Source organism: Solea senegalensis, linkage group LG16, assembly GCF_019176455.1.
Source record: "Solea senegalensis isolate Sse05_10M linkage group LG16, IFAPA_SoseM_1, whole genome shotgun sequence".
Classification (NCBI taxonomy): domain Eukaryota; kingdom Metazoa; phylum Chordata; class Actinopteri; order Pleuronectiformes; family Soleidae; genus Solea; species Solea senegalensis.
This window is the reverse complement of record NC_058036.1, coordinates 740,271-764,978: the sequence shown is the minus strand read 5'-3', so window position 1 is coordinate 764,978 and position 24,708 is coordinate 740,271. Positions and strand designations below refer to the sequence as shown.

Here is a 24,708-nt window from a genome sequence, read left to right as displayed (position 1 = left end):
CTCACACACCAAAGTCCATAGAGAAAATCAGTGATTTTAACATCACACACACAGGAGGTGTTGATCCACTGCTGCCTCCATCACTCACTTCAAATGTCTGATTTTTTGTTCAGATTGACGTCAGTGACACAAAGTGACCACACGAGGCAGCAGTGGACCAGCAGCTCCTGTGTCCCTGTGAGCTAAAATACCGGATTTACTCTATGGGGCCTCGTGTCTCGCTCTGGTGTCTCGCTCTGGTGTCTTGCTCTGGTGTCTTGTCTCTGGTGTCTCGCCTAGTGTCTCTGGTGTCTCGCTCTGGTGTCTCGGTCTCTTGTCTAGGTGTCGTGTCTCGCTCTGGATTAGTGTTTGTAAACCAGCGTAGTGGAGCTTGAACTCGTAGCTTCCTGTTGTTTTGTTGTTTGTCGTCCTCTCAGCCTCACAAACGCGTCACTTATTTACATGGTGACACATTTTGACGTAAAGGGAAGTCCGTTAATGAGGTTCATGGTCCTGGATCAGGATCGTCGTCTCACACACAGACAGAGACACAGAGACACAGTGGACGCCTTGTCCTTTTCAGAAAGATGAAGAAAGACAAAGAAGTGCACTTGTGTCTCAGTTCATTAGATTAAAAGTGTTAATCCTGCGTGTTCTGCCTGTGGAGATTTGAGATGATTGACGCGGCGTCACATTTGGCCAAACAGGAAGTGTTGATGGATGAGAGCAGGAAGTTGAGGAGGTGGAAGCGCTCGGGCGCTCGGGTTATGGACGGACGGCAGATCATCAAACATGGACTCAGCTTCACCGTCTATTAGCAGAATTTAAGTTTAAACGTAAACGTGGAACTCGGAGGTTGCCTGTGTGTCTGTCTGTCTGCTTGCCTGTCTGTCTGCCTGCCAGGGAGCCCTGTCTTTGCAGATGTAATTAGTGTGTAAGTGGATCCAGGCTCAGGCTGAATAACCTCACAGCACTGATGGATAATTTAACACAAATCTCCAGAAGCACAGCAGAGTGCACTGCAGAGGAAATGTGACATGTGGAGGAAAGTTAAGACGGACTGACATACCATAATAATAATCATCCTAATAATAATAATAATAATAATAATAATAATAGTAATAAAAAACTTCCTTCTTTCTTTCTTTTTTTATATTGTGGGAAAAGAAACTTCATCCGTGATGATTAATGTGCAGCAGTTGGCAGAGAATACGACAGAGGGATTTATTATTCATATGAGAAGATAAGTGTTAAGATAAGCAGCGTGTTTCTTCTTTTACATGCACTGGTATATGTATATATATATATACATATATATATATGTATATATATCTATATAGATATAGATATAAATATATATATGTATAATTTCTACCATTTCTGCATTAAAATGTCTAAGAACAACAAAAGTGTTGAGTCATGCACTGTAAAAAGGACCAGAATGCAGATCACTCTCCCACACCAAAGCCCATAGAGAAAACCAGTGATTTTAACATGACACACACACACACACACACAGGAGTTGTTGATCCACTGCTGCCTCCATCACTAAGTTCAAACATCTTATTTTGTATTATTCGGCATCTGAAATCCTTTGTTCAGATTAACCTCAGTGACACAGAGTGACCACACGAGGCAGCAGAAGCTCAGCAGCTCCTGTGTCCCTGTGAGCTAAAATCACTGATTTTGTCTATGGGCTTTGGTGTGTGAGAGTGAGTGGTTCACAAACGTCAGTTTCCTGTTGGAAAAGTCTGTGTAACAGTGAGATAAAGACGTGAAGCGTGTTTTTTAAGATATCGTAGATATAGCAAAGGCTCGATATTCGTCCATAAACTGCAGATGTTGAAGTGTTTTGTTGTTTTTTGTTCAGAAACCACAATTCACTGGTTTCATTTAGGAGCAAAACTCAGACTTTAGTAACATTGTATCAGGATAATTATGGTTATTTCTTTTTTTTAATCATAATATTGTTTATAGCATAATATTTTCAGGTCACGTGTTAGTGCAGTGCTTTGTGCTGGTTCTCTCCATCAGTCCAGCAACATGCAGATTCTGTGACCCTCGTGTGGAGGATGAAGTGGTGCGAGATGAATGAATGAACACATTCTCAGTCGAGTTGTAGATTTTATTAAACGAGCCTTTTTTCAGCAGCTGGACTCAGTTTCTCACTCGTCTCCTCGTCCGTGTCTCACTGCTCACTGTGTGTTTTTCCTGCTACAGATAATTTTCCGCAAGATCAGTGAGGTGAAGAAGGAGGAGGAGGAGCGGCAGCGCGCCAAGAACGAGGTGCAGCTCACCATCCCGCAGGACCACCCGGTGCGCAAGCTCTTCCAGAAGTTCAAGCAGCAGAAGGAGCTCCGCAGCCAGGGGGCGCCGTCCGGCGCTCAGCTGGACCTGGAGAAGAACCAGCTGCAGGTGGAGCAGCAGCAGCAGCAGCAGCAGCAGCAGCAGCAGCAGCTGCACCCGCGCAGCCTCCAGCTCAGTCACTCCAGCCTGCAGCACTCGCTGCCACTCAGCCTGCAGAGGGCGCACTGCTCGTCCCTGCAGAACGGAGCTCCGCCCTGCGGCAGCAGCGTGCTCACCGTGTCCCAGGTCACGCCCATGCAGAGCTCGCTGGCGTACGGTCACGCCTCCTCCGCTGCCGTCGAGCCCGCGGCCAAACAGAACAACTGTGACATCATGGAGCTGCAGCCCAGCTCTGCGGTCGAGCACGCCCCGCGGCCGAAGGTCAGCAGCAGCCCCGCGCTCGCCAGGCCGGCCGCCAGAGCCAGCGCCTGGATGCGCCTGAAGAACAACATGGCCCCCGTGGAGGCCAGGAAGGAGGGGCTCAACAACAGCGTGAAGGCCGTTTCCGTGGAGATGCTCTCGCAGGAGGGCAAAGGTCAGGAGGCGAGGAGGGGCGGGGACGTGGAGGAGGGCGTGGCGTCGAGCAGCAACCCGCTCCGGAAGACGGACTCGTGCGACAGCGGCATCACCAAGAGCGAGCTGCGCATCGACCGCGCGGGCGAGGCGCGCACGCCGGCCGCCGTCACGCCGCTGCTCCACAGTCCCCTCCCCTCCGGAGGGGCGGGGTCCCCTCACCCGTTCTGCCCCATCCCGGAGCAGGCCCTGCAGGCGGCGCTGCACGAGACGCGGCTGGAGCTGAGGGACGACATCCAGACCCTGGGAGGACGACTGGGGGCGCTGGAGAGTCAGGTGGCAGAAATCATCAAACTGCTGTCGGAGAAGAGGACACCGTCCGCGGGGCCGGCGTCCAACACCTCCACCACCGCCGTCGCCGCCGCCGCCACCACGCCCAAAACCAAAATCCAACGTCAGGACATTTTCACCGTGTCCAGGCCGGTGTCTCCAGACTCAGAGAAGGACGAGACGCTCTGAAGACAGCTGCACCAGCGGACGCTCGCGCCGCTGGAGAGACGCAACCAAACTGTCTCCTTTAACATTTGCACACGGACTCTGACGTCCCGGGTCCCGTGAGCGTGGACACGCGGCGGTGACGGCGGGTCTTTTCTGATTGTACATACCTCTCTATGCATGTCCAGCTGGATTCTGGTCTGCCAAAGAAACGACGTCTGATGTGATCTGCCTGTATATGATGCAGTTGACTGCATGCACGTCCAGTTTAAAGAGACATTTTATGGAGCTAAAACTGTACATACCAATATTTTTCATTGATAATTTACTATGTGGACATTCAGGGTTTGCATATTAGTAGCACTATAAACGCTGGAGTGATGAGGTCGGCGGTTTTTCTGAAGTGTGTTTGTGTGACGAGGCGACGCACGGTTAAAAAATCTACTGCATCACTTTAAAGGATAAGTTCACGTCTTTATCTCACTGTTAGACAAAGATCTCCAACAGGAAACTGAAGTTTGTAAAACACTCACGCTCACACACCAAAGCCCAGAGAGAACATCACTGATTGTAGCTCACAGGGACACAGGAGCTGCTGGTCCTCTGCTGCCTCGTGTGGTCACTGTGTGTCACTGAAGTCAATCTGAATGAAGTTTTTCAAAAGCCGAATTGACGAAATAAGACGTTTGAAGTTAGCGATGGAGGCAGATGGAGTGTGTGTGTGTGTGTGTGTGTGTGCGTGTGATGTTCAAACCACTGATTTTCTCTATGGACTTTGGTGTGAGAGAGTGTCGACTGTGTGTCAGTGACTCGTACACGACATTCCAGAAGCCACCAAACTTTTCTTTTAAATAACAGTGATGAGTTTACAGGTAGAGGAAATATGCATGGATTATTTAGAGTATAGAGGAATGGATTAAGGTTAATTTTCCCTGCTCTCTCCCTCTCTCCTTCTCTCTCCTTCTCTCTCCTCGTCGCCCTCGAAATAACATGAAGTTGTTTGTTTTTTGCTTCTTTGTAATAATTTGATCTCCTTTCAAACGGTTGTTTTTCTTTGAATCCTCCTCCTCCTCCTCCTCCTCCTCCTCCTCCTCGTGTCTATGCATAATCTGGATGTTAGACCTTTGTTTCTTAATCACGTCGCTGAATTGTTTATGTTCCTCTGCATGAATCAGGGATGTGACGGGAAGCACTTTGGGTCAGAGGTCACACACACACACACACACACACACACGAGCTCCAGTAATAATTATATTGATGATGTTTGTTTGTTTGTTTGTTTGTTTGTTTTTAAACGTGCATGCAAAGGAGCAGTTTTATGCTCCAGTGTGTGTCAGACTGCGACTCTGGATGTGAAACCCTGACGTTTGTTCAGATTCTGGCCCTCGTCCTCGTCCAGCTGCTGCACTCGTCCCTCACTACACAGACACACACACACACACAGACACAGACACACACAGACAGACAGAATTAAGCCTGATTTATTCTCTGTCGCTCGGCTAAAAGAAATCTTTGAAACATCACCTCAGACCGTTTTATTTGTCCCAAAGTGGACACATTCACGTCCACATTTTCTGAAAATCACTTCATCAGTTTGAGTGTTTTTTATTTTTCAATCATTTGAAGAAATATGTGGTTTTTAAAAACCACGAATGAGTAAATAAAAGTGGACGTAAAGTGGGATTAAATGAAGAAGAAAGAAAATCACACAGATTTGTCTTCCAGAGTGTTGAACGTAATTTATCACTCGTTTTATTTTTAACGTTCTTTTTAACCCGTCACATATTTTCAGTCAGAGTTTAAATCAGGTTCAGGAGGAATGACGACACACAGACAGACAGACAGACAGACGCACAGACACACACATACACACGTACAGACACGCAGGCGCGCAGGCCGCTGCAGACAGACACACAGGCGCGCAGGCGTGCAGGCGCAGAACACGCGCACAGGCGGACAGACACACAGGCACAGACGCACAGACAGGCGCACAGGCGTGCAGGCGCTGAACACACAGACAGACACACAGGCGCGCAGGCGGAACAGGCGCACACCCAGGCGTGCAGACACAGACACACAGCGGACAGGCGCTGCAGACACCCAGGCAGCACAGACACAGACACACAGGCGGCAACAGGCGCACAGGCGATACAGACAGACCACAGGCGCTGGCATGCAGACGCACAGGCGGCTACCGCACAGCGCAAGACAGGCGCTGAACACCCAGGCAGCACACACCCAGGCGCTGTCACACCAGGCGTGAACACACAGGCGTACAGACACACAGGCGTGCAGACACGCAGGCGTGCAGACACCCACAGGCGCTGAACAGGCGCCAGCGCAGGCCGCACACAGACACACAGGCGCGCGTACACGCACAGGCGTCAGACACACAGGCGCGCAGACATACCAGACAGGCGCTGCAGACGCAGGCGCTGCAGACACACAGACTCACAGATGCACAGGCGCTGCATACCTGCGCACAGGCGTACAGGCGCTGGACATACAGACAGACGCACAGACACCAGGCGACAGACACCCACGTTACCAGACACACAGGCGTGCAGGCACACAGTTACAGACGCTGCAGACACAGGCGTGCAGGCGCACAGACGCAGGCAGGCAGCACGCGACAGGCGACAGAGACACAGGCAGCACAGACATACAGACGCTGCCTTGACACCGCACAGGCGTGCAGGCACAGACATGCAGGCAGGCGCATGCAGACGCAGGCGGCACGACGCAGGCGGCACAGCGCACACAGCAGGCGTGCAGACACGCAGGCATACAGGCGATACAGACACAGGCACAGGCGCTGAACGCAGCGCTGCAGACGCAGGCGCTGAACACACAGGCGTACAGACACAGGGCAGACGCACAGGCGCACAGACACACAGGCGTACAGGCGCGCAGGCGTTACAGGCGCAGGCGTGAGACACACAGGCGTACAGGCGTGCAGGCAGGCACAGGCGTACAGGCGTACAGTACAGGCCAGGCGTGCAGGCGCGCACAGGCCAGGCGCGCAGGCGCAGGGCCGGCAGCAGCGCAGGCGCGCGGCACACACAGGCGTGCAGCACACAGGCGTAGGCGCACAGGCAGCACACACACAGGCGTGCAGGCGCTGGCGGCGTGCAGGCGCGCAGGCGTGCAGGCGCCCACAGACACAGACGCACAGGCGTCAGGCGCGCAAAGTTACAGGCGTGCAGACGCAGACGCACAGGCGTTGCAGACGCAGGCGCTGGGCACACTTGCCTGTTTGTGTTGAGGCGCGCAGGCGTGGCGCACAGGCCTTTTACAGACGCACAGACAGAGACGCCGTCATCAAAGTTGTTTAAGTCACTTCCTGTTTGTGTTTGTTTACACAGTGTGACGGCGTGTGAGTGAACCAGGTGACAGAGAACGGACAGATGTGACGTCAGAGTTCAGGTGAAACAAAAACCAAAGGACAATGTGATTACATTAGATTACATTAGATTACGTTAGACGACATTAGATTACATTAGATTACATTAGATTACGTTAGACTACATTAGATTACGTTAGCCTACATTAGATTAGGTTAGATTATGTTGGATTACATTTCTTTCATCCCACACTGGGGGTTACAACAGCAGAGAGGTCAGAGGTCAACAAGTGACAAACATGAACAATAACATTTAAAGAGTATCAGCTGAAATATTCACTTTAATGTCTTTATATATGAAGAATAAAACCTGGATGAAGATTATTATAATTATTGATGTTAAATGTGACTAGAGACGTTACGATTCTGTCACGTTTTAATCTGGATTATGACACCGCTTTTAAAGGCAGGTGTCGTGTAAATGAGGACTTTTTATTTAAAATCCCGGTTGTTTCCTCCTGTTTTCTCTGAGCAGATTCCTCCTGCAGCAGTCAGGTGGTAAGTGCCTTGCTCAGCGGCGTTTGTTTTCACTTTGGTGATGGTGATGGCTGCTGTACACACACACACACACACACACACACACACACTGATACTGAGCAAAGCTATGCAACATGTGATTCATAAAATGTTGCTTTCAGCGTCGTTCGTTTGCGTTTTTCTACAGGAAATCTTTAAATTGAGACGCTGCATGAAACTGTCTCTGAAATCTCGTCTGCATTCACAAATATGTGGATTCTTTGATTTTTTTTAAACCATGAACGAGCAAATAAAAGTGGAAGAAGTGAAGAAGAAACAAAAACATGTAGATTTGGCTTCCAGAACATTTAACAAAATAAAAAAATACAGCGTTAGCACAAAAACACACAATCAAAATAATAAACTGTCAATAAAATGTGAAAATCTCACATTGTGGACTCACAGCCTCCACTAGAGGGCGTCGCTCTCCAAAGCAAATTAAAACAGCGCCACCACAAGGTCACAGTGTGTTTCTCTGTCACTTCAAAAAATAGTGATGTCAGCGGCTGACGTGCTAAATGCTACGTGCTAATCTATGACAAAGTAACAAACGGCACAAAAACAAATAAGTCGGCGTTTATTTGTGTAAAAAAATCTGCTGCAATATTTTTTAAAAACTGGCAATAAATGAATGAATAAGAGGAAAATATCTGTGATTGTTTACTTTTATTTATTTATTATTAAAGATTGTGAACGCACGTCTCTTCCTGTCCTCTTTCTTCTTCTCCTCATGTTCTTCTTCTTTCAACTCTTTTAACTTTTCTTCCTATTTTCATTCTCTTCCTTCACTCTTTCTCCTCCTCTTGTTTTTTCTTCATCTCCCCTCCTCTTCATGTTGACATCATGGCTCCGCCTCCTCATCATGTTGACATCATGGCTCCACCCCCTCCTCAGGCTTCATTATTCATTTATCAAAAACGTTTTTTTGATTTGATTCTTAAAGTTGACGAAAACATAAATAAATTTGCTGATTGTTGACGGAATCTTTTTTTTCTCTTTCTTCATAATCTGATTTCATTTAATCTCTGGATGATTCCTTTCTCTCGTTTCTTCTGGAATATTCTGTTATGAATTTCGACAGTTTATTTTATTTTATTGTATTTATTGACGGTTTCTGTTTTTTTTGCAGCTGACGTTCATGTTGTTTTACAATTGAACTGTGGTTTCAGATTAATAAACAAACGTCTGGGATTAAACACTCTCTCTCTCTCTGAACTCATCAGGATTTATTTAACTCATTCATGACTCATCAGGATTTCCTCTAACTCATTCATGACTCATCAGGATTTTCTCTTACTCATTCATGACTCATCAGGATTTTCTCTAACCCATTCATGACTCATCAGGATTTTTCTTGAACTCTTTCATGACACAGCAGGATTTTGTCTAACCCTGGATTATTGTTTTAACTCTTTCATGAGTATTGATGTGATGACTCATCAAATATCATTCAGAAGAGAAAGTATGAGTGAATGTTGAATGTTGAAAATAAGACGCTGCCCAGATTAAACTGAGATTAAGGTGTGTGTGTGTGTGTGTGTGTGTGAGAGGTGACTTTCACACAGGAAACCACATTAAATGGAGCAGAAAGAAATGGAAAGTTCTTGTCATTTTTTTTTATTGATCAAACGTCCGCGTGGAGAAGTTTTCACTCGGTTACATCACACACACACACACACACACGTGCGCGCACACACACACTCACACAGTGAGTCAGGAAAAAAAAAAATCATTAAAACATTTTTCATGTAAGGTGACATTTTTTAAATCAAGTGTAAAATGTCACTTTAAAGTGTATTTAATTACCATTATTGTGTTTAATCTGTAAAATTAAAGCATATTAGGCCTGAACTTTGTCAACTGCAGGGATTAAAACTCTTATTCTGTCTAATAACAATTATGAACTCTATTAAATATTGTTTGTTTCAGGGTGCGTATTTAAATTAGATTAATCTCAATTTATTTAATCATGACTTAGCTGTTAGCTCATGTCTATCTCCCTGGCAGGCCCTAAATACCACACACACACACACACACACACACACACACACACACACACACACACACACACACACACACTGGTAATTTGAAGGAGAATCAGCGACTGATCCCCGACGCTGAAATTAGCATCCAGACTCACAGCTGCCCTGTAGGCAGACTGAAATATCGCGTTTATTTGATGTGTAAGCGGTATGAAGAGTTTATGCACGTCTGGAATAACCACCAGGGGGCAGTGTAAGTGTCAGCTTCTGTGACGTATATCTGTGGATTTAAAGTGAACTCTGGGGGACGACGGCGGCTCAGTGGTGCAGCGCGTTGTCTTTCAGTTTGAAGGTTTGCCTGTTAATAAACTGGTGGCTCCCTCTGGATCTTCAGAGGCTGATGAGGTCATTGATCCTCTTTGAGTCTGAAACAGTCTCATCTATTATTTATCGTCAGTCATTTTCTGGCTCGTTCCCCGATGATGTCACAGCACGCCGACGTTATTAAAGGTTACATCTGTGCATTTTTATTTAATTTTTTTTTACTGTTTCCACTGCATTTGTGTGATTTATTTGGAATTGTCTGTTGTTTTTTTGCACCATGGCTTTATCTGCGTCAGATGCTGAGTGTGTAACTGTCCACAGGACGACGGTGTCTGGACATCTGGACATCTGGACAGAAAACGACTCATCGTCATCGTCAGGACTAAAGTTTAAGTAAGTACACAAAATAATATTCATACGTAAGTTTGATGCCGAAATAAATGGCTTAAAATCAAAGTGTTGAGGGTAAAGGGAGATGTGGGCGGGGCTTATATGTAATATAAATGAATGTATAAAAGACATTTAAAATTGTCACCAAAGACATTTAAAATTGTCACCAAAGCCCCTAGAGAAAATCAGTGATTTTAGCTCACAGGGACACAGGAGCTGTTGATCCACTGCTGCCTCCATCACTAAATAAACGTCTTATTTTTCTGGATTCAGCATTTTTACTTCAGTGACACAAAGTGACCACACGAGGCAGCAGTAGACCAGCAGCTCCTGTGTCCCTGTGGGAGAGTGAGTGGTTCACAGACTTCAGTTTCCTGTTGGAAAAGTCTGTCTCACAGTGAGATAAAGACGTGAACACGTTCTTAAGATGGTGTCGACTTAAACTGACACATATTTATATGGTGGACATGGTCCACAGATGGTCCACAGATGGTCCACAGATGTTTACTCCTGGCCCCTCGCTCCGTCAGATGGCCTCTCGCAAGACCTCCTGATTCTGAGGACTCCGGGTTTTGCTGGTTTTCCTCTAACAGACAGTAGGGGGCGGTGGAGACAGCCCCCAATCTCCCCTCAACAAGACATTGAACCGTCCCATCGACATCTGAAGATGAAGGTGTATGAGGGTAAAAAAAGAGAAAACACCGTGTGCAGAATCTCAGAATCTCCCCGGAGCTAAAGTGAGTTCATCCGTTCGCCGTCACCTCCGTCTCATTATGTCGGTGCTAATAAAGGAGATAAACATCGACAGTGAGGTTTGTCCTCAGAGGAAGTGAGATGTCCTCATCTCACTGAGCTGCAGCCTCCTCCTCCTCCTCCTCACGTCCCTGCAGGAGTCGTCATGTTATTCATAATCTCAGCCGCTTCCTGTCGGGCAGGAGAGAGGAAGTTAGTGCAAGCCACTCACCTGTGTCATCAAATCTTAACCAGAGACACAGAGACAGAGGGACAGACAGAGACAGAGGGACAGACAGAGACAGAGAAGCGTGGTAACTCATACTCTACATTCTCACTGATCAGACTCCAGAGTTTAAACTGGTTTTTCACCAGTGGGAATGTGTGTGTGGATTTTCTTCTCTGTTAGTTTGATGTAAATGTGTCTGTGTCTCATCTGCTGAGTCATTGTTCGCTGTGAAAACGCTGAGTGTCGTGGTTTAGAATCAGTGTGTTGATGAAAATGTGCTGAAACGTTTGAAAGTTCTAAAAAAGATCAATCCGACCTCAGAATAACCCGTTTAAAAAAAGCCCGGTCCAGGTTCTGTGAAAACACCTCCTCCACTGACTGAGGAGCATGAATGAATGAATGAATGAATGTCACTAAATATATTTATATGTACTTTTACTCCACTACATTACTACCAAATATAATCAGAAGAAGAAGAGTTAATATTATGGTCAGTTTTCAGCCATTCACACATCTTTCACTCACATTCACACACTGCAACATGGGCTCACTCACTCACTCACTCACTCAATCACTGTGTGTGTGTGACCTCTGCCTTCTAGGACGTCTCTCACTGTTCCAGAGGTCAGAGGTCATCAGTTATCAGTGCAGCTGCAGCTTCTAATGAGGACGAGTCGATGGTGAGTATTGATTATGTTTAAACTAACTGAGTCACGATGATGATGATGATGATGATGATGATGAACGTGTGATTTAGTCGAAGGTCAGAGGAACGAGACGTGAAACCAGGAAACTTTACTGTAAATGTTTTTAATCACAGACGGAAGGTTTCCATGTTTTTATTCATGAGTGAATTATTGTGGCTCAGTGACGTGTGCACTTGGTTTTTGCACCTGAACCAGGTTTTGGTCTCCATGAGGACTGCTGGTCCTGACGAGGACAGTGTTTATGACAGAAAACAAGAATACACACACACACATACTTGTTTTTATATCTTAGTGAGGACACATCATTGGCTTAATGCATTCCCTGGCCCCTTACCTTAACCATCCCATCAAGTACCTTAACCCTTACCTTTACCCTTACCCCAATTCTAATCCTTTAAAGTCCCCACAAATGAGCCATGTGACCACGTGATCATGTGACCTCTTTAATAATTAGACCTTTAGAAGAATAATCAGAGTTCGACGGGAGGATGAGGCTCGTTAGACCTGAGTGTGTGTGTGTGTGGAGGTCAGACAAAGGTCAGACAAAGGTCAGACAAAGGTCAGACACTCGGTGGTCCTGGTCACACACACACCGCAGTGACACGTCAGAGCTTCAGGGTAAGTGTAGGACGGGTCGACGTCAGACTGACACTGAAGTTTGACTGTGATCAGTTTACTTTCATTATAGGTACAAACAGTCTGATGAGACTGTACGTACGGACGATCAACCACAGGCTTCTATACAGAGAGAGAGAGAGAGACAGACAGACAGAGGGAGAGACAGACACACATTGTAAAAGTTGTAAATGTACAAAGGTAACATAAATGTCATCTCCTTCCTTTCCTCCTCTCATTTCCTCACCAATATTCTGAGTTTATTCACTTTCCTCTCCCCTCATGTACTCTCATTTCCTTTCCTCTCTCATACCCTTTAAGTCTTCTTTCCTTTTCTCCTCCTGTATTTCCTTACATGTTGCCTTCTTCCTTTCACTTTCCTCTCTTCTCTGCTTCCTTTCCTCTCCTCTGCTTTCTTTCCTTTCCTGTCCTCCTCTAGCTTCCTTACCTTACTAATTCCCTCTCCCTCTCTGAGTATCTGCTTTCTTTCCTTTCTCTCTCTGTCTGTCTCTCTCTCATGTGTCTCACCTCCCAGGTCTCGCAGCGCCCCCAGCAGGCGTCAGTGGTGACGTGCATGGCCTTGCAGCCTGGTTTCTTGGCGAGGAAAGTGAACTCTCTGACGGCGCAGCCGACGAAGCGCCGCAGGTTCACGCCTGAAACTCCGCCTCCGCTCACCCACAGCAGGAGGCAGCAGAGCAGCAGGCCACGCCCCCTGCAGGTGACGAGAGCAAGGACAGCATAAGTCAGATTGCATTAATAATTCATCCAGATTAAAGGTCCAGTCTGTGGCATTTAGGAGAGTTTAATTTGATCCATTAGTATTAGAGTTTATATAAGTGTTAAAAAGCTTTTCTATTGAGCTATTAATATTATTAGAAAATAGAATAGACTGTACAGTGTATATACATTAAGTAACCAGAATAACAACGACAGTTTGAATTCACTCACCACGTCTTCTTCTTCTTCCTCTGCAGCGTCATGTCAGCTGTCAGCGAGGACACCTGTCGTCTCACAGTCAAACGCGGTGGCATTTAAATGTGCTGACTCATGAAAAGGACACTAGCATCCAGTGGCTGTGTCACAGCAGCGTCTTCAGCTGTGAGTTTGTCCTCTGATGGCGTTAAACGTCTCTCATGAACCACAGAACCTGTCACTGTCTCCTCCTCCTCACACCTCAACCTGGATCTGACGGGACGGGACAGGACAGGACGAGGCGGAGCTCTTTTATCGTCCTCCCGTGTCCTCCTGAGAGTCGACGTCCTCGCCTCGGTGTCTCCTCCTCGTCTGAATCCCCTCCAGAGGCCTCTCTTACCTGTCTCTGCTCATCTCCATTAGCCTGATTAGAAAGAGAGTCAGTGCTTTTGTTCACGCTCATCCACACGGAAAAAGAAGAGCAACAACACCGCGTCTGTCTGTCTCTGTCTCTGTGTGGGTCACTCATCCCAGCTCCTGTTCACACACGCACACGTTCATCATCACTCATCCCAGCTCCTGTTCACACACGCACACGTTCATCACTTCACTCATCCCAGCTCCTGTTCACACACGCACACGTTCATCACTTCACTCTCCAGCTCCTGTTCTTGACGCTGTTCTGTCACTTATCCATTTAAAATGACGAGTCACTTTCTGTTACTGTACATGAAGAACTCACACAGTCATCTTCACGTCTTTAGAACACGTTCACGTCTTTATCTTTAACCGTGAGACAGACCTCTCCAACAGGAAAGTGACGTTTGTAAACCACTCACTCTCCCACACCAAAGCCCACAGAGAAAAACCAGTGATTTTAACATCACACACACAGGAGTTGTTGATCCTCTGCTGCCTCCATCACTAACTTCTAATTAGTTATTTTGTCAATTCTGAATTTAAAAATCTTTGTTTAGATTTAACTCAGTGACACAAAGTGACCACACGAGGCAGCAGTGGACCAGCAGCTCCTGTGTCCCCCGCGAGTTAAAATCACTGATTTTCTCTATGGGCTTTGGTGTGGGAGAGTGAGTGGTTTACAAACTTGAGTTTATTCTTAAGATATCTTAAGGATTTCTGAGTCTTTTGACAGCCGTTCTCGCTGCAGGGGGCGCTCACACAAGAGTCTCTACCTCATACTGCCACAGGATTGGTCAGAATTGATGCTGATTTTTTAAATGAAGTTATTTCATGTGAACAGTAACGATGTTAGAGTGTTTTTAAAGCATTTTAGGAGGAGGAGAATGTTGGAGGAGGCATCGCGAGACAATGACAGGAGGACGACGGAGAAGATCCAGGTGAGTAAACGTCTCATCAAGAAATTACCTTTGTCGTAAAACCCCCCCGGGGGGGGCGACGTGGAGCCGGCAGAGCAGAACTGATGAATCTTGAGATGTTGAAAGTTGAGGCAAAGGAATTACAGTGAGATTAGGAAAGACAGATTCACCGCAGCAGAGAGAATCACACAAGTGGAGGCTTTCATGGAAAAATGTGCATGTCAGGAGAATAATAATAGGATTAGGATGATGACACTTGTAATCCATCAGAGACGAAACGTGCATTTGTATAATCTGGCTTTTGTGTAGTTATCTGCAAATTAATGAAATATTCATTTTGGAGGTAGTAATGTTTTCATGGACGCGGGTTTATCTGCACTTTTGTTTTCTCTGTTTGCAACTTCCTGTCTGTTGTTTTTTTGACGGATCAATCTGAATTTTCCTCGACGTGTAGGTGATCACCCGACCCTGTTTCCCGTTCAATTTTGATTATAATCTACCCACTGATGACGTCGCAAAAATGATCACATTTTCAAGAAATCCCTGTTTCTTATTAATGGGCAAAACTGTAAAACAAAATATGTTATATCTCTGTCAAAACTCATCCAATTTGAACGTAATCTGGTATGTGTAATCTCTAGTGATCTAGATTACGGGTTTGGCATCAGTTTAAATGTAACAATGACCTCTTAACAGACAGGGATGAGTTCTTCCTGCCAACATGGCGGAGAGGGCAAACTGAGTCCCGTGATATTTGGAGCTTCATCAATTTAAATTAAGCTTGTGTTCGCAGGATCAGACACTCTACTCTCACACAGAGTTTAATCTGGATTTGATCCCGATTACCGATTTGCCGTCAGTTTAAATGTAGCAGTGACATCTTAACAGATCAGGATGAGTTTTTCCTGCCAACATGGCGGAGCGAGCAAACTGAGGTCGCAGTGACAGGACGTTTGCCAAATAGTGAGACAATTTCTGCATTTTTATTAAGTTTTAATGAGAAAATTCCAGATATTGCTGCCTGGAAAGTCACACGGTTAAAGACGTCCACATGGAAATTATGAGGAAAACCAGGCTGAAAAGCAGCAGCAGCAGCAGCAGCAGCAGCAGCAGCAGCAGCAGCAGCAGCAGCAGCAGCAGCAGCAGTGGACCGATCTGGAAGAAGTCAGCTCAGCATGTTCTTGAGCTTCTGACACTTTAACATGATCTTCATGCAGGTGACGGTGACTCATGGAACTTTAATTTTTCATCGCTTTCTAGCACCTCATGCACATTTAAAAAAAATATTTTCTATGGATGTACTGTATAATTTGAACCTTTGTTAAAATAATATTGCTATGCATATTATTTTTTTTAATTATTCCACAAACTTAGACGCAGTGACAAGCCATAAAAGACCAAGCTTCAAACTATTGTGAAATAATGGGTTATTTTTGGGGAAAATAGTTAAAAAATAAATGAAAGGTTGTTTTTCATGATGTACGTAATGGGAATTCTTGATTGTTTTTGTTCGATTTGCAGGTGAAAACAGGAGTTTATGGACAACTAAAGACAAAACAGGGAAATCCCAGCAGAAAACCTTCAGGTCAGTTTATACCATGATGTTGTGCTGACCTCTGCTGCTCACTTTTAGTATTGAACCTTGTCTTAACAACATTTCAGAACAGCATTGCTGCAGCTTGTCTTTTTATCCTTAAAACCTCTTTAAGTTTTACTTTAAAGTATATATATATGGAATTATGTGTTCTTCCTACATTAAATATTATGTTTGTAATGTGCTTTATAATGTTTATATTGTATATTATACTGCATTTCTATTATAATTTTGCCTGTTTTTTACCTTATTAATATTCTCTTTTTACCTCTAATAGAAAAAAAGTACATTATTCGTTTAATTGATTGCACATTTTGAAACGTGCAACACGTCACAATAATGACAACAGTCGCTTTAAGCGTTTTTTTTGCCCGTGTATTTGTGTTTGAACTTGTTTTATGGGATGCAACGTTTAACATTCTTCTCAGAATGGGGTGGTAACCTTAATGAATGCTAATTATAAGAATCACAATAAAGTTGCATATAAATCACACCATTGATCTTTTCAACCACATATAGTCTAAAATATTCTTCATAAGAATCAGAAATAATAATGGAAATACAACCACATGTGCTGTAAATTTATATTAAATAATAGATAAAACCCACTAAATTTCCATTTACCCTGTTTCCATTTTCTTGCATAATTTTATTTACTGGTACAGTTTTATAAATTAACTAATTTATGATTTTTTTTTGGCTACATATTAAAAAGAAAACAACAATTACTGGAAATATTCAAAAAGCTCACATTTATACATATTACAGAGGGTCATGGTGGGACATATTTATGAACGAATGAAATTTACCATCATTTTCAGAAATCAAACCTCCAAATATGGCGGAGACGTTTGGACGAAGTTTGGTGGCGTAACAAGCTAAAACTGCTTTTTATTGTTGTTGTTGGCACTAACAAAATGTCACATTGCACATTTCAGTCTGTCATATACAGTAACGTCACCGTTATTCCACTTGAGTCGAATTTACTTTTGCGGTTTTGTGTCAAAAAGAAAACGTTTGAGTCAGAGCGAGGTAGCTTGCTAACGTTTCGCTAGCTCGCTAGCTAACGTTCCGCTAGCTCGCTAGCTAACGTTCCGCTAGCTCGCTAGCTAACGTTCCGCTAGCTCGCTAGCTAACGTTCCGCTAGCTCGCTAGCTAACGTTCCGCTAGCTCGCTAGCTAACGTTCCGCTAGCTCGCTAGCTAACGTCACTGATTTCAGTGCAGTAAAATGATAAATTCATGCATGTTAGCGGGTTCACAGGTAAATGTTTGTCTTTGGGGAACATTGACTAAATCTATTTTATGATTTTAGCTTTTGTACACACTGATCACTTTATTAGTTACACCTGTTTAATTAATTAATTGCTTATCAATATAAAACGTGGTGTACCTAATAAAGCAGTTAAACATTAGCAGTTCTCTCGTCAGGGGCATTTTTTTGGGGGAGAATGTGATTTAAGTGACTTTGAACCTGTACATGTTTTTTGGTGTTTCTGTGGTATTTTCACACACAGGGACAGGATTTACACAGAATAGTTAGAAAAGGAGAAACTATCCAGAAGAGAATGGCCAGATGTGTTCAAGATGACTAAAATACACAAGCAGATAACTATGTTGGTGAGTGTAAAATGATTTATATTATTATTTTTAACATAATCATTTAAACTTGTAATTTTAAGCAACTTTTTACCCTATTTGATTAATTTACTGACACATCTTGTCCTTGTTATTGTACGGATATTATACAAGCCAAATTTCAGACTTGACTGAAATTGGTTACATGTAGTCTGTTTATTTAGTTGTTTTCATTGTACATTAGGGCTAAACAAGGAGCCCTTTTAAAATCAATTGCAAAGCCTGTAAATAAATGTTTTACTATTAGAAATAGAGTATGTACAGTAAATGTTTTATGATTGTTCAGCTTCTTAAATGTGAATACTTTCTGCGTTCTTTGCTTCATTTAACAAATAAATCATTATAAATTTAATTCTTTTGAGTTTGTGAACAAGTTTGAAAACATCATTATTTTAGTTTGGGAAGCACTGATTGACATTTTCTGAGAAAATAATGGTCAGATTAATCGATTACGAAAATAAACGCTAATTGCAGCCCTAATCGGACTGATATCGATCGATACTTGAGGTTGTGACATCGGTGTCGGATGTGAAAAAGTGATTTTGTGCCATCCCTAATTTGTGGCCCTTCGCTTACTCTGGGAGAAAAAAAAGAAGTTGCCTACCCCTACCACAGTGTACATGTTCTCTGATTCGTGTCAGTGAATGAATCAATGAATGAGTGAAGATCAGTGTTGCATTCAGGGTCTCAGGTTTTGATTTTTGAGCTTCAAGGTTACTGCGCGGTGACTTGTTGGAGCTGTGGCCCTTCAGGTGATAGTGGTCGATGCCAAACTGGAGGAGGGCATGTGTGTTGAACCCTGACTGCTTTCTATATTTAGTTTTCCAGTGAGCTTTTTTTTTTCTTTTTGGCTTGTACCCAGTATGGCTCTGGCTTCTCCGGTGACAGTCGCGGCCTTTCCTGCTCCTCCTGCTGCTGCTGCTCCTGCTGCTGCTCCGACAAACTCTGCTTCACGTTTCACCTCCACAAACCAAAGCACTACAGAGCAGGATCTTCCTCCTCAGAGACCGCTGTTGTCTGGACCTGCATCCTCCATCATCAGCAGTCACCCACTTTGCTGCATGTTGGTGAGTACCAGCAACTTTAATCATACTTTCAAAAGTGTGTCTGCACTTTGTAGTAGCATCTGTAATCTCACTGCTGTGATGTGTCACACCCCCCCCCCGACGCGTTGCTGGTTATCTGCGTTTATTACAAAGTAAAAAGTCCTCGGTTTCTTCCTGAAGGATTGCTGATCTGTGGTGAGCTGATCTGAGAGCAGATGAACACACGTGTTCTTTCCCTGCTGCTATTTTTGAAGCCCAGCAGCTTCACAACACCCACACATTCTCTGCAGTCACCGTGTTACAACCTTGATATACCAGCAGTGATATCACAGGACAACAATCACATGAAATAGTCTTTGTCACGCTCACAGCGTTTGTGAATAATGCCGTCTATTGTCATCGTCGTTAAGTCACTAAAACTTAAGTACTTTATTAATCTGCAGCAATTAAAATGAAGTTTTCCACCTTTTATTAAACACATTGACTGTGTACTTTTTTAATTGGATGTGTGGATGTTTACACTTTGGTATGTGGTTGTGTCGGGTGATTCTTGAGTCATTGATTTGTAGGTTATGGATTAGTCACAATGCCACTGGTCAGATATCAACGCTGTAGCTAGCAGCTTAGCTTCTGAAGGCTAATTCCATAATGTGGGGGAATTGGGTCGATGGTGGTTCAGTGGGAGTGTTCGATGTCTTTCAGCTGTTGATTCAGACTCTGTCATCACTGGAATAGAACATTTTTCAGTCTTGTCTGCTGTAAACATTTAGTGTCTCGTGACTTTCTTTATAATTGTGTTGTTTAACGACAACATTTTGGCTTTTTGTTCAGAAACACTGTTTCTCTCAAGTGAATATAGACTTTGAAACTGTTAATATGTTGAATATTTGTGTTTTTATTGCTTAATAATATTCATTTCCTGGGACACAACATGTTGAATCTTGCAGGCTCTCGTTCCACCTCATTGTTTATCTACTGTAACTGAAGCTTTGGCCAAATTTCTGCTCTCACTATCTTGACGCTTCTGCTAAAACAGTTACTTGTGTAGTTGTATGTGTTATTTTCTGCCCTCACTGTTCTTTTTTTAGTCCTTTCAATGTCGAGGCATTTGTGTCTCTTCTGTTTTGTCACTGCTTTAGGAGAGTGGAGCACAAGCAGTGAAGCCATTATGCTGCTTTTATGATAGGACTAGTGGATAACTAGAGCAGCTGACTGATAACCAGCTGCCTGTTCAGGAAAAACTGGATAGTTACTGTAACCAACGCCTGTGCAGCAGTGACCTTATTTACACTGCTGCCAACTTAGATTTTAATGCTTCACTGAGGGAAAAACTCCATCTATAAACCCTGTTTGTGCCAATCCTGAACATGGTTGCATGTTGAACCAGCACGTATTGTTCATTGTTCCATATGTTTGGGGAATTATAAATAAATTCATACAAATATTTTTGCAAATTCAGTTTTCTACACTGCAAAGAAATGGAAACAACCATCGATTACTCTGTTTATTAAATGACAAACTTTACAAAATTGGCCAAATTTAAAATTAAAAGGTTGTCACCACATAATGATTCTGAACCTGACGGCAGATATAACCTTAAAGCAGAACTTTGAAGTCTGGTCCATTTACCCGCCTTTGTCTCTTCAGTAGCGCCCCCATGTGTCGATCGCTTTATCCTCCCCGTGGTGAAAACTCCCTGCTGACACTCCCCGTCACCTGATCTGATCCGCCCTGATCTTACAGCCAGTACCTGGCTGAGAGGCGTGTGTGTATGTGTGTGTGTAGTGTTGTGAAGCAATTTTTGTTTCTTGTGAAACTATCTTGTGACACTGAGGACTCCGGTTCAAGGGCCCTGATCTTGGTTTTCCTGCAAAAAGACAGTAGGGGGCAGTGCAGACGGCCCCCAATCTAAAAAACAAAGCCATTTAACCATCACAATGTCTCCGAAGCTGTTAGATTAGGGTAATAATCCGGCATTATGTTATTATTAAAGGGTTGTTTATGTATAAAAGATAATAATAATGATAGTAAGACGTTTGTCTATAAAAGCGGATAAATCAATCTGGACTTGAGGATTGATATTTGCTAAAAAGTGAGATAAAAGATTGTAAGAACTGTGTAATATTGGCGTTTTATGTATGTCAGGAGCTGTAAGAGTGGTGATTGTATTAATGATGAACTAAAACCATTTTCTGGATGACCATTGGGACAAGAACACAAAGTTGCCATTAAAATTGACTCATTAAAAGTCTGCGTGTGTCTGAAAACGGTGTGTTGTGTTGTGATGAAAACAGAATCAACCTCTCCCCTGTTTGGTTATCATATTCCAGGGTGTGTCTGTGAACGCAGCGAGCGACAGGTTCAACCACACGCTCTGTGTATTGATTTATCGCCCACGCTCACACGAAGATTTTTAAAAGGCCGCCCTTTTAAATCACTTAAACGAGTGAGTGAGTGACAGTGTTGAGAAAGTCGTGAAGGCAGGGAGAGGGAGATGTCAGACATGTCAGCTGGAGGTGCAGGGAATGTGGTTATTGTGGTTTTCCCAGGTACTTGTTTACAGTGACACCAAAACTGTTGATGTCTGAGGGTTTGGTGTGTCCCAGACCTGGAAATCAGGCTTCACTTCAGTTTTTAGCTTGTTGAGTCATTTTAGAACCTTGTTCAGACCTGGTTTTGATATGAACGTCCATCTTGAGTAATCCGATCATGTCCAGATTACACTGAACTCAACAATAAAACAAGCGGCAAGTCTCGTTGCAGTAAAACTATTGCCTAGCACCCGGAACCTGCTTTATTTCTGTGTCCGATTCCGATCTACCGACACCAATATTATTCTGATTATCACTCATTTTTAGACTGTTTATGAACGTATGAAGCTGTTAACAACACATTTCAAAGACTTCATTCTCCAACTGTGTCACAAATATTTTTCTCCTTAAAAAAGTAGAAATAAACAGCCACAAACATGACTCAGCTAAAATGCTTTTTGCTGATTTTTATTTACATTTTGTTCGGTCTGTTCTGAGTGAAGCATGCGATTCATCTGCCGATTCTTTTCCTCAATTAATCCAGTAATCGTTGGGTCTATAAAATGTCAGAAAATCGCAGAAAATGTTGATCCAAACCTGGAAATGATGACGTTCTAAAATGTTCTGTTTTTTGTCCTCAAACCAAAATGATTTCTTTGTTCTTATGGAGCAAAAAGAAAGAAGAAAACCTTCACATTTAAGAATCGTATTCATAATACTGAACACACTGGTGTCTGTGCATGTGTCGGCAGAAACAGGAAATCCCTGTGATATTACTCGTGTTGCTCTCAGGTGTGAACATGACATAGATACTCGTATAAAGTATGTATGCTGCTGGTTCCTCCTCCTCGTCCTCCTCCTCGTCCACTTCCCTGGACGTTTTCCATAGCACTGTGTGATGTATGTGTTCCTGTAATTAGAGCTGACCGGAGAGACTTGTGACTTTGAGTCAGGGAAACTGTCACAGGCTTCCTGGTTCTACTTTACAGCTTTACGGTCATTTTTGAGGAGGTTAGCGTGCGTTAAAACTGGGAGGTCATGTGTGGCTCGGGCCCGGCGTTGCACCAGGGCTCTGTTGCTCCCTCTGAGGTGAAACACCGAATTCCACGAAACTCTGCGGGAACTTGTTACAGCCCAAGACGAACAAAAAAGTCCACTGGGACCACGACCACAACTCAACGGGAACTTGAGTTCCCGTTGGCCATTTGCACGCTTATCGTACCGACATAGAAAACGCGACAATTTGTAGTACTTATTCTTTTTTCCTTTTCACTTACTCTTTGATTTTAAGGGCACAAAAGCTGCAAGAATCGTGATCCAATTTGTACAAATTTGCAATTTTCCAATGAATTTAGCAGGAATTATAGTTCAAATGTATGTGTATGCATGTTTGAACTTTAATTGTTACCCAGCCATAATTAGAGATGAATCCAAAAGTTTCTTTCCTGTTTGTCTTTTTCTCTGTTTATATTGTTGTTGTTGTCTTTCGTTCTCCTCTGACTCGTCCTCCCTCCCCCTCTCACTCTCACACTCCTCCTCCTCCTCCCACTTATTCAAGCAGCTGACATGAATCCTGTGGATGCTATAAATGCCACACACACACACACACACACACACACACACAGCTCGGTGTGCAGTGTTATTTCAGTCTGTGTGCATGTGGCCACATTAACACTGAAGGCCAGTGGTTCAGTTCTGTTCTCTGTTGTGTTTTTAGAAACAGCTCGGTGTTCACTTCTGCTGCTGCTGCTGCGTTGTCTCTATGACGACCAGGGCCGGCCCAAGCCTTTATGGGGCCCCTACGCTGAAATGACTACATAATTACACCAAATAACTTTACGATTTACACTATTTAGATACGCAAATATGTCTTAAGATATGTCCACGACTGTCAACGTGTACAAAAACATGGAGATGAAACTTTCCTAATGTGGTTTAACGTGGGTTTCTCAAGCTGTTTTATTTTTTTTACTCATCTTATGACATAATTGTGCTGGTCATTGGATTTACCTAATATCTAATTTGTCAAAATTCCCATATCTATAAGCACTTCTAGTACTAAATGAACTGATTGGTGTATTAAGATCATGTGATCAGCAGTGCTGGGCTGGTATGATAAAATGATAACACAGTATTTGTAATTCGCAGTAATTTGTGGAATTGGTCTTCCTGGTTCAGAAGAAGTAAAGCATTTAAACAAAGCTGGTCTTTCATGACAGTTAGTATCTGTAATGTTGTGTAATGTAGTGTCCGCGTGTCTAAGATCATGTCAGCCTCACAGAAAAGTTTAAAAATGACAGTTTTTAACTCGTTTAATAAGTTTTCATTATTAATTTAATGGATTATATCAGATTATATCCGTTTAAATGAGATCGCACTCCTCTGCCAAACAAACCAGCTCCTGTTATTTGACCAGTTGTGACATTTGATCTGACATTTCGCTCTTGTTTTATTTTGGCCTCACTCTCTCTCTCTCTCACACACACACACACACGTCGTCCTCTGTCGCTCGTGTCTGTGGCGACGGGCGGTCACATGATCACATCAAAGGCACCTTTTATTGTCTTCCTCCGTGTTGATTTGTTTGGACGCCGGGCGTGTTGAAAGATGTCACGCACATTTTTTCCTCTCAGTTCACTTATTCATATCCCAGGGCAAAACAAAGAGAACAAGATCAAACACAAACCATCGGATCTGAAGTGTTTCATCGCCTTTAAAAAGGTTGCAGCGACTGCACTCGAGACTGTGTCTCTCTGTGTCTTTGGGATGAAGACGGGGTTAAACTCTGTCCCTAACCCACTCAAGTCTCTGCTCTGAGCTGCTGGGGGCATTTGTCTTTTGGCTGCTCCCTCTCTAGGGGGCGCCACAGAAGATGGTCCACAGATTTGATAGAGGTTTTTACCCTCTTACAAAGCACAAGGCTTAACATAATAGGCAACCTTTATTGTTTGTATATAAAAGTTACACACTACTTTTTTTTTCTTTCTAGGGCTGAAACAATTACTTGGTTAATGGATTACTAAATTAGTTGACAACTATTTTGATAATGGATTCATCGGTTTGAGGCTTTTTTCATGATAAAAACAAGATTTCTGATCGTTTCAGCTTCTTAAATGTTTGTTTTCTTCATTTCTTTGCTCCATAAAAACATAGAAATCATTAAAAGTGAGTCATTTTGGTTTGTGGACAAAAACAAGACATTCACAAACACTGATCAACATCTTTTAACGTTTTCTGACATTTTATGGACCAGACGATTACTCAATTAATCATAATTGATTGTGAAAATAAACATCGCGTTGCTGGTGACGTATACACCAACTGGACTGTTATTTCTTTGCGGCATCACTACTCCAAATACGTACAATACTGATGTTCATGTACAACAATAAAGATGTTTTCAGTTTGTGTTCAGGTCACA

The 24,708-nt window shown here is 43.5% G+C and overlaps 3 protein-coding genes across 3 annotated transcripts in view; 2 read left to right on the top strand and 1 right to left on the bottom strand.

Moving 5' to 3' along the window:
* The window catches only part of kcnh5b (potassium voltage-gated channel, subfamily H (eag-related), member 5b), a 73,993-nt gene extending 70,142 nt beyond the window's left edge, over positions 1 to 3,851 (top strand). The window contains exon 13 of the mRNA XM_044048234.1: positions 2,200 to 3,851. Coding sequence (XP_043904169.1) covers positions 2,200 to 3,357 — 1,158 coding nt within the window. The 3' untranslated portion in view covers positions 3,358 to 3,851. The remainder of the gene's footprint in view (positions 1 to 2,199) is intronic.
* An 8,275-nt stretch (positions 3,852 to 12,126) lies between these two features.
* On the bottom strand, positions 12,127 to 13,410 carry gphb5 (glycoprotein hormone subunit beta 5). The gene is made up of 3 exons (XM_044048237.1): positions 13,180 to 13,410; positions 12,760 to 12,943; positions 12,127 to 12,354 (listed from the first exon to the last, which is right to left on the bottom strand). Exons 1-3 carry the CDS (start codon positions 13,260 to 13,262, stop codon positions 12,166 to 12,168), a joined length of 456 nt encoding a protein of 151 aa, XP_043904172.1. The 5' UTR covers positions 13,263 to 13,410; the 3' UTR covers positions 12,127 to 12,165.
* A 4,190-nt stretch (positions 13,411 to 17,600) lies between these two features.
* The window catches only part of LOC122783093 (nesprin-2-like), a gene marked incomplete at its 3' end in the record, with an annotated part of 34,847 nt that continues 27,739 nt past the window's right edge, over positions 17,601 to 24,708 (top strand). The window contains exons 1-2 of the mRNA XM_044047741.1: positions 17,601 to 17,692; positions 18,573 to 18,777. The remainder of the gene's footprint in view (positions 17,693 to 18,572; positions 18,778 to 24,708) is intronic.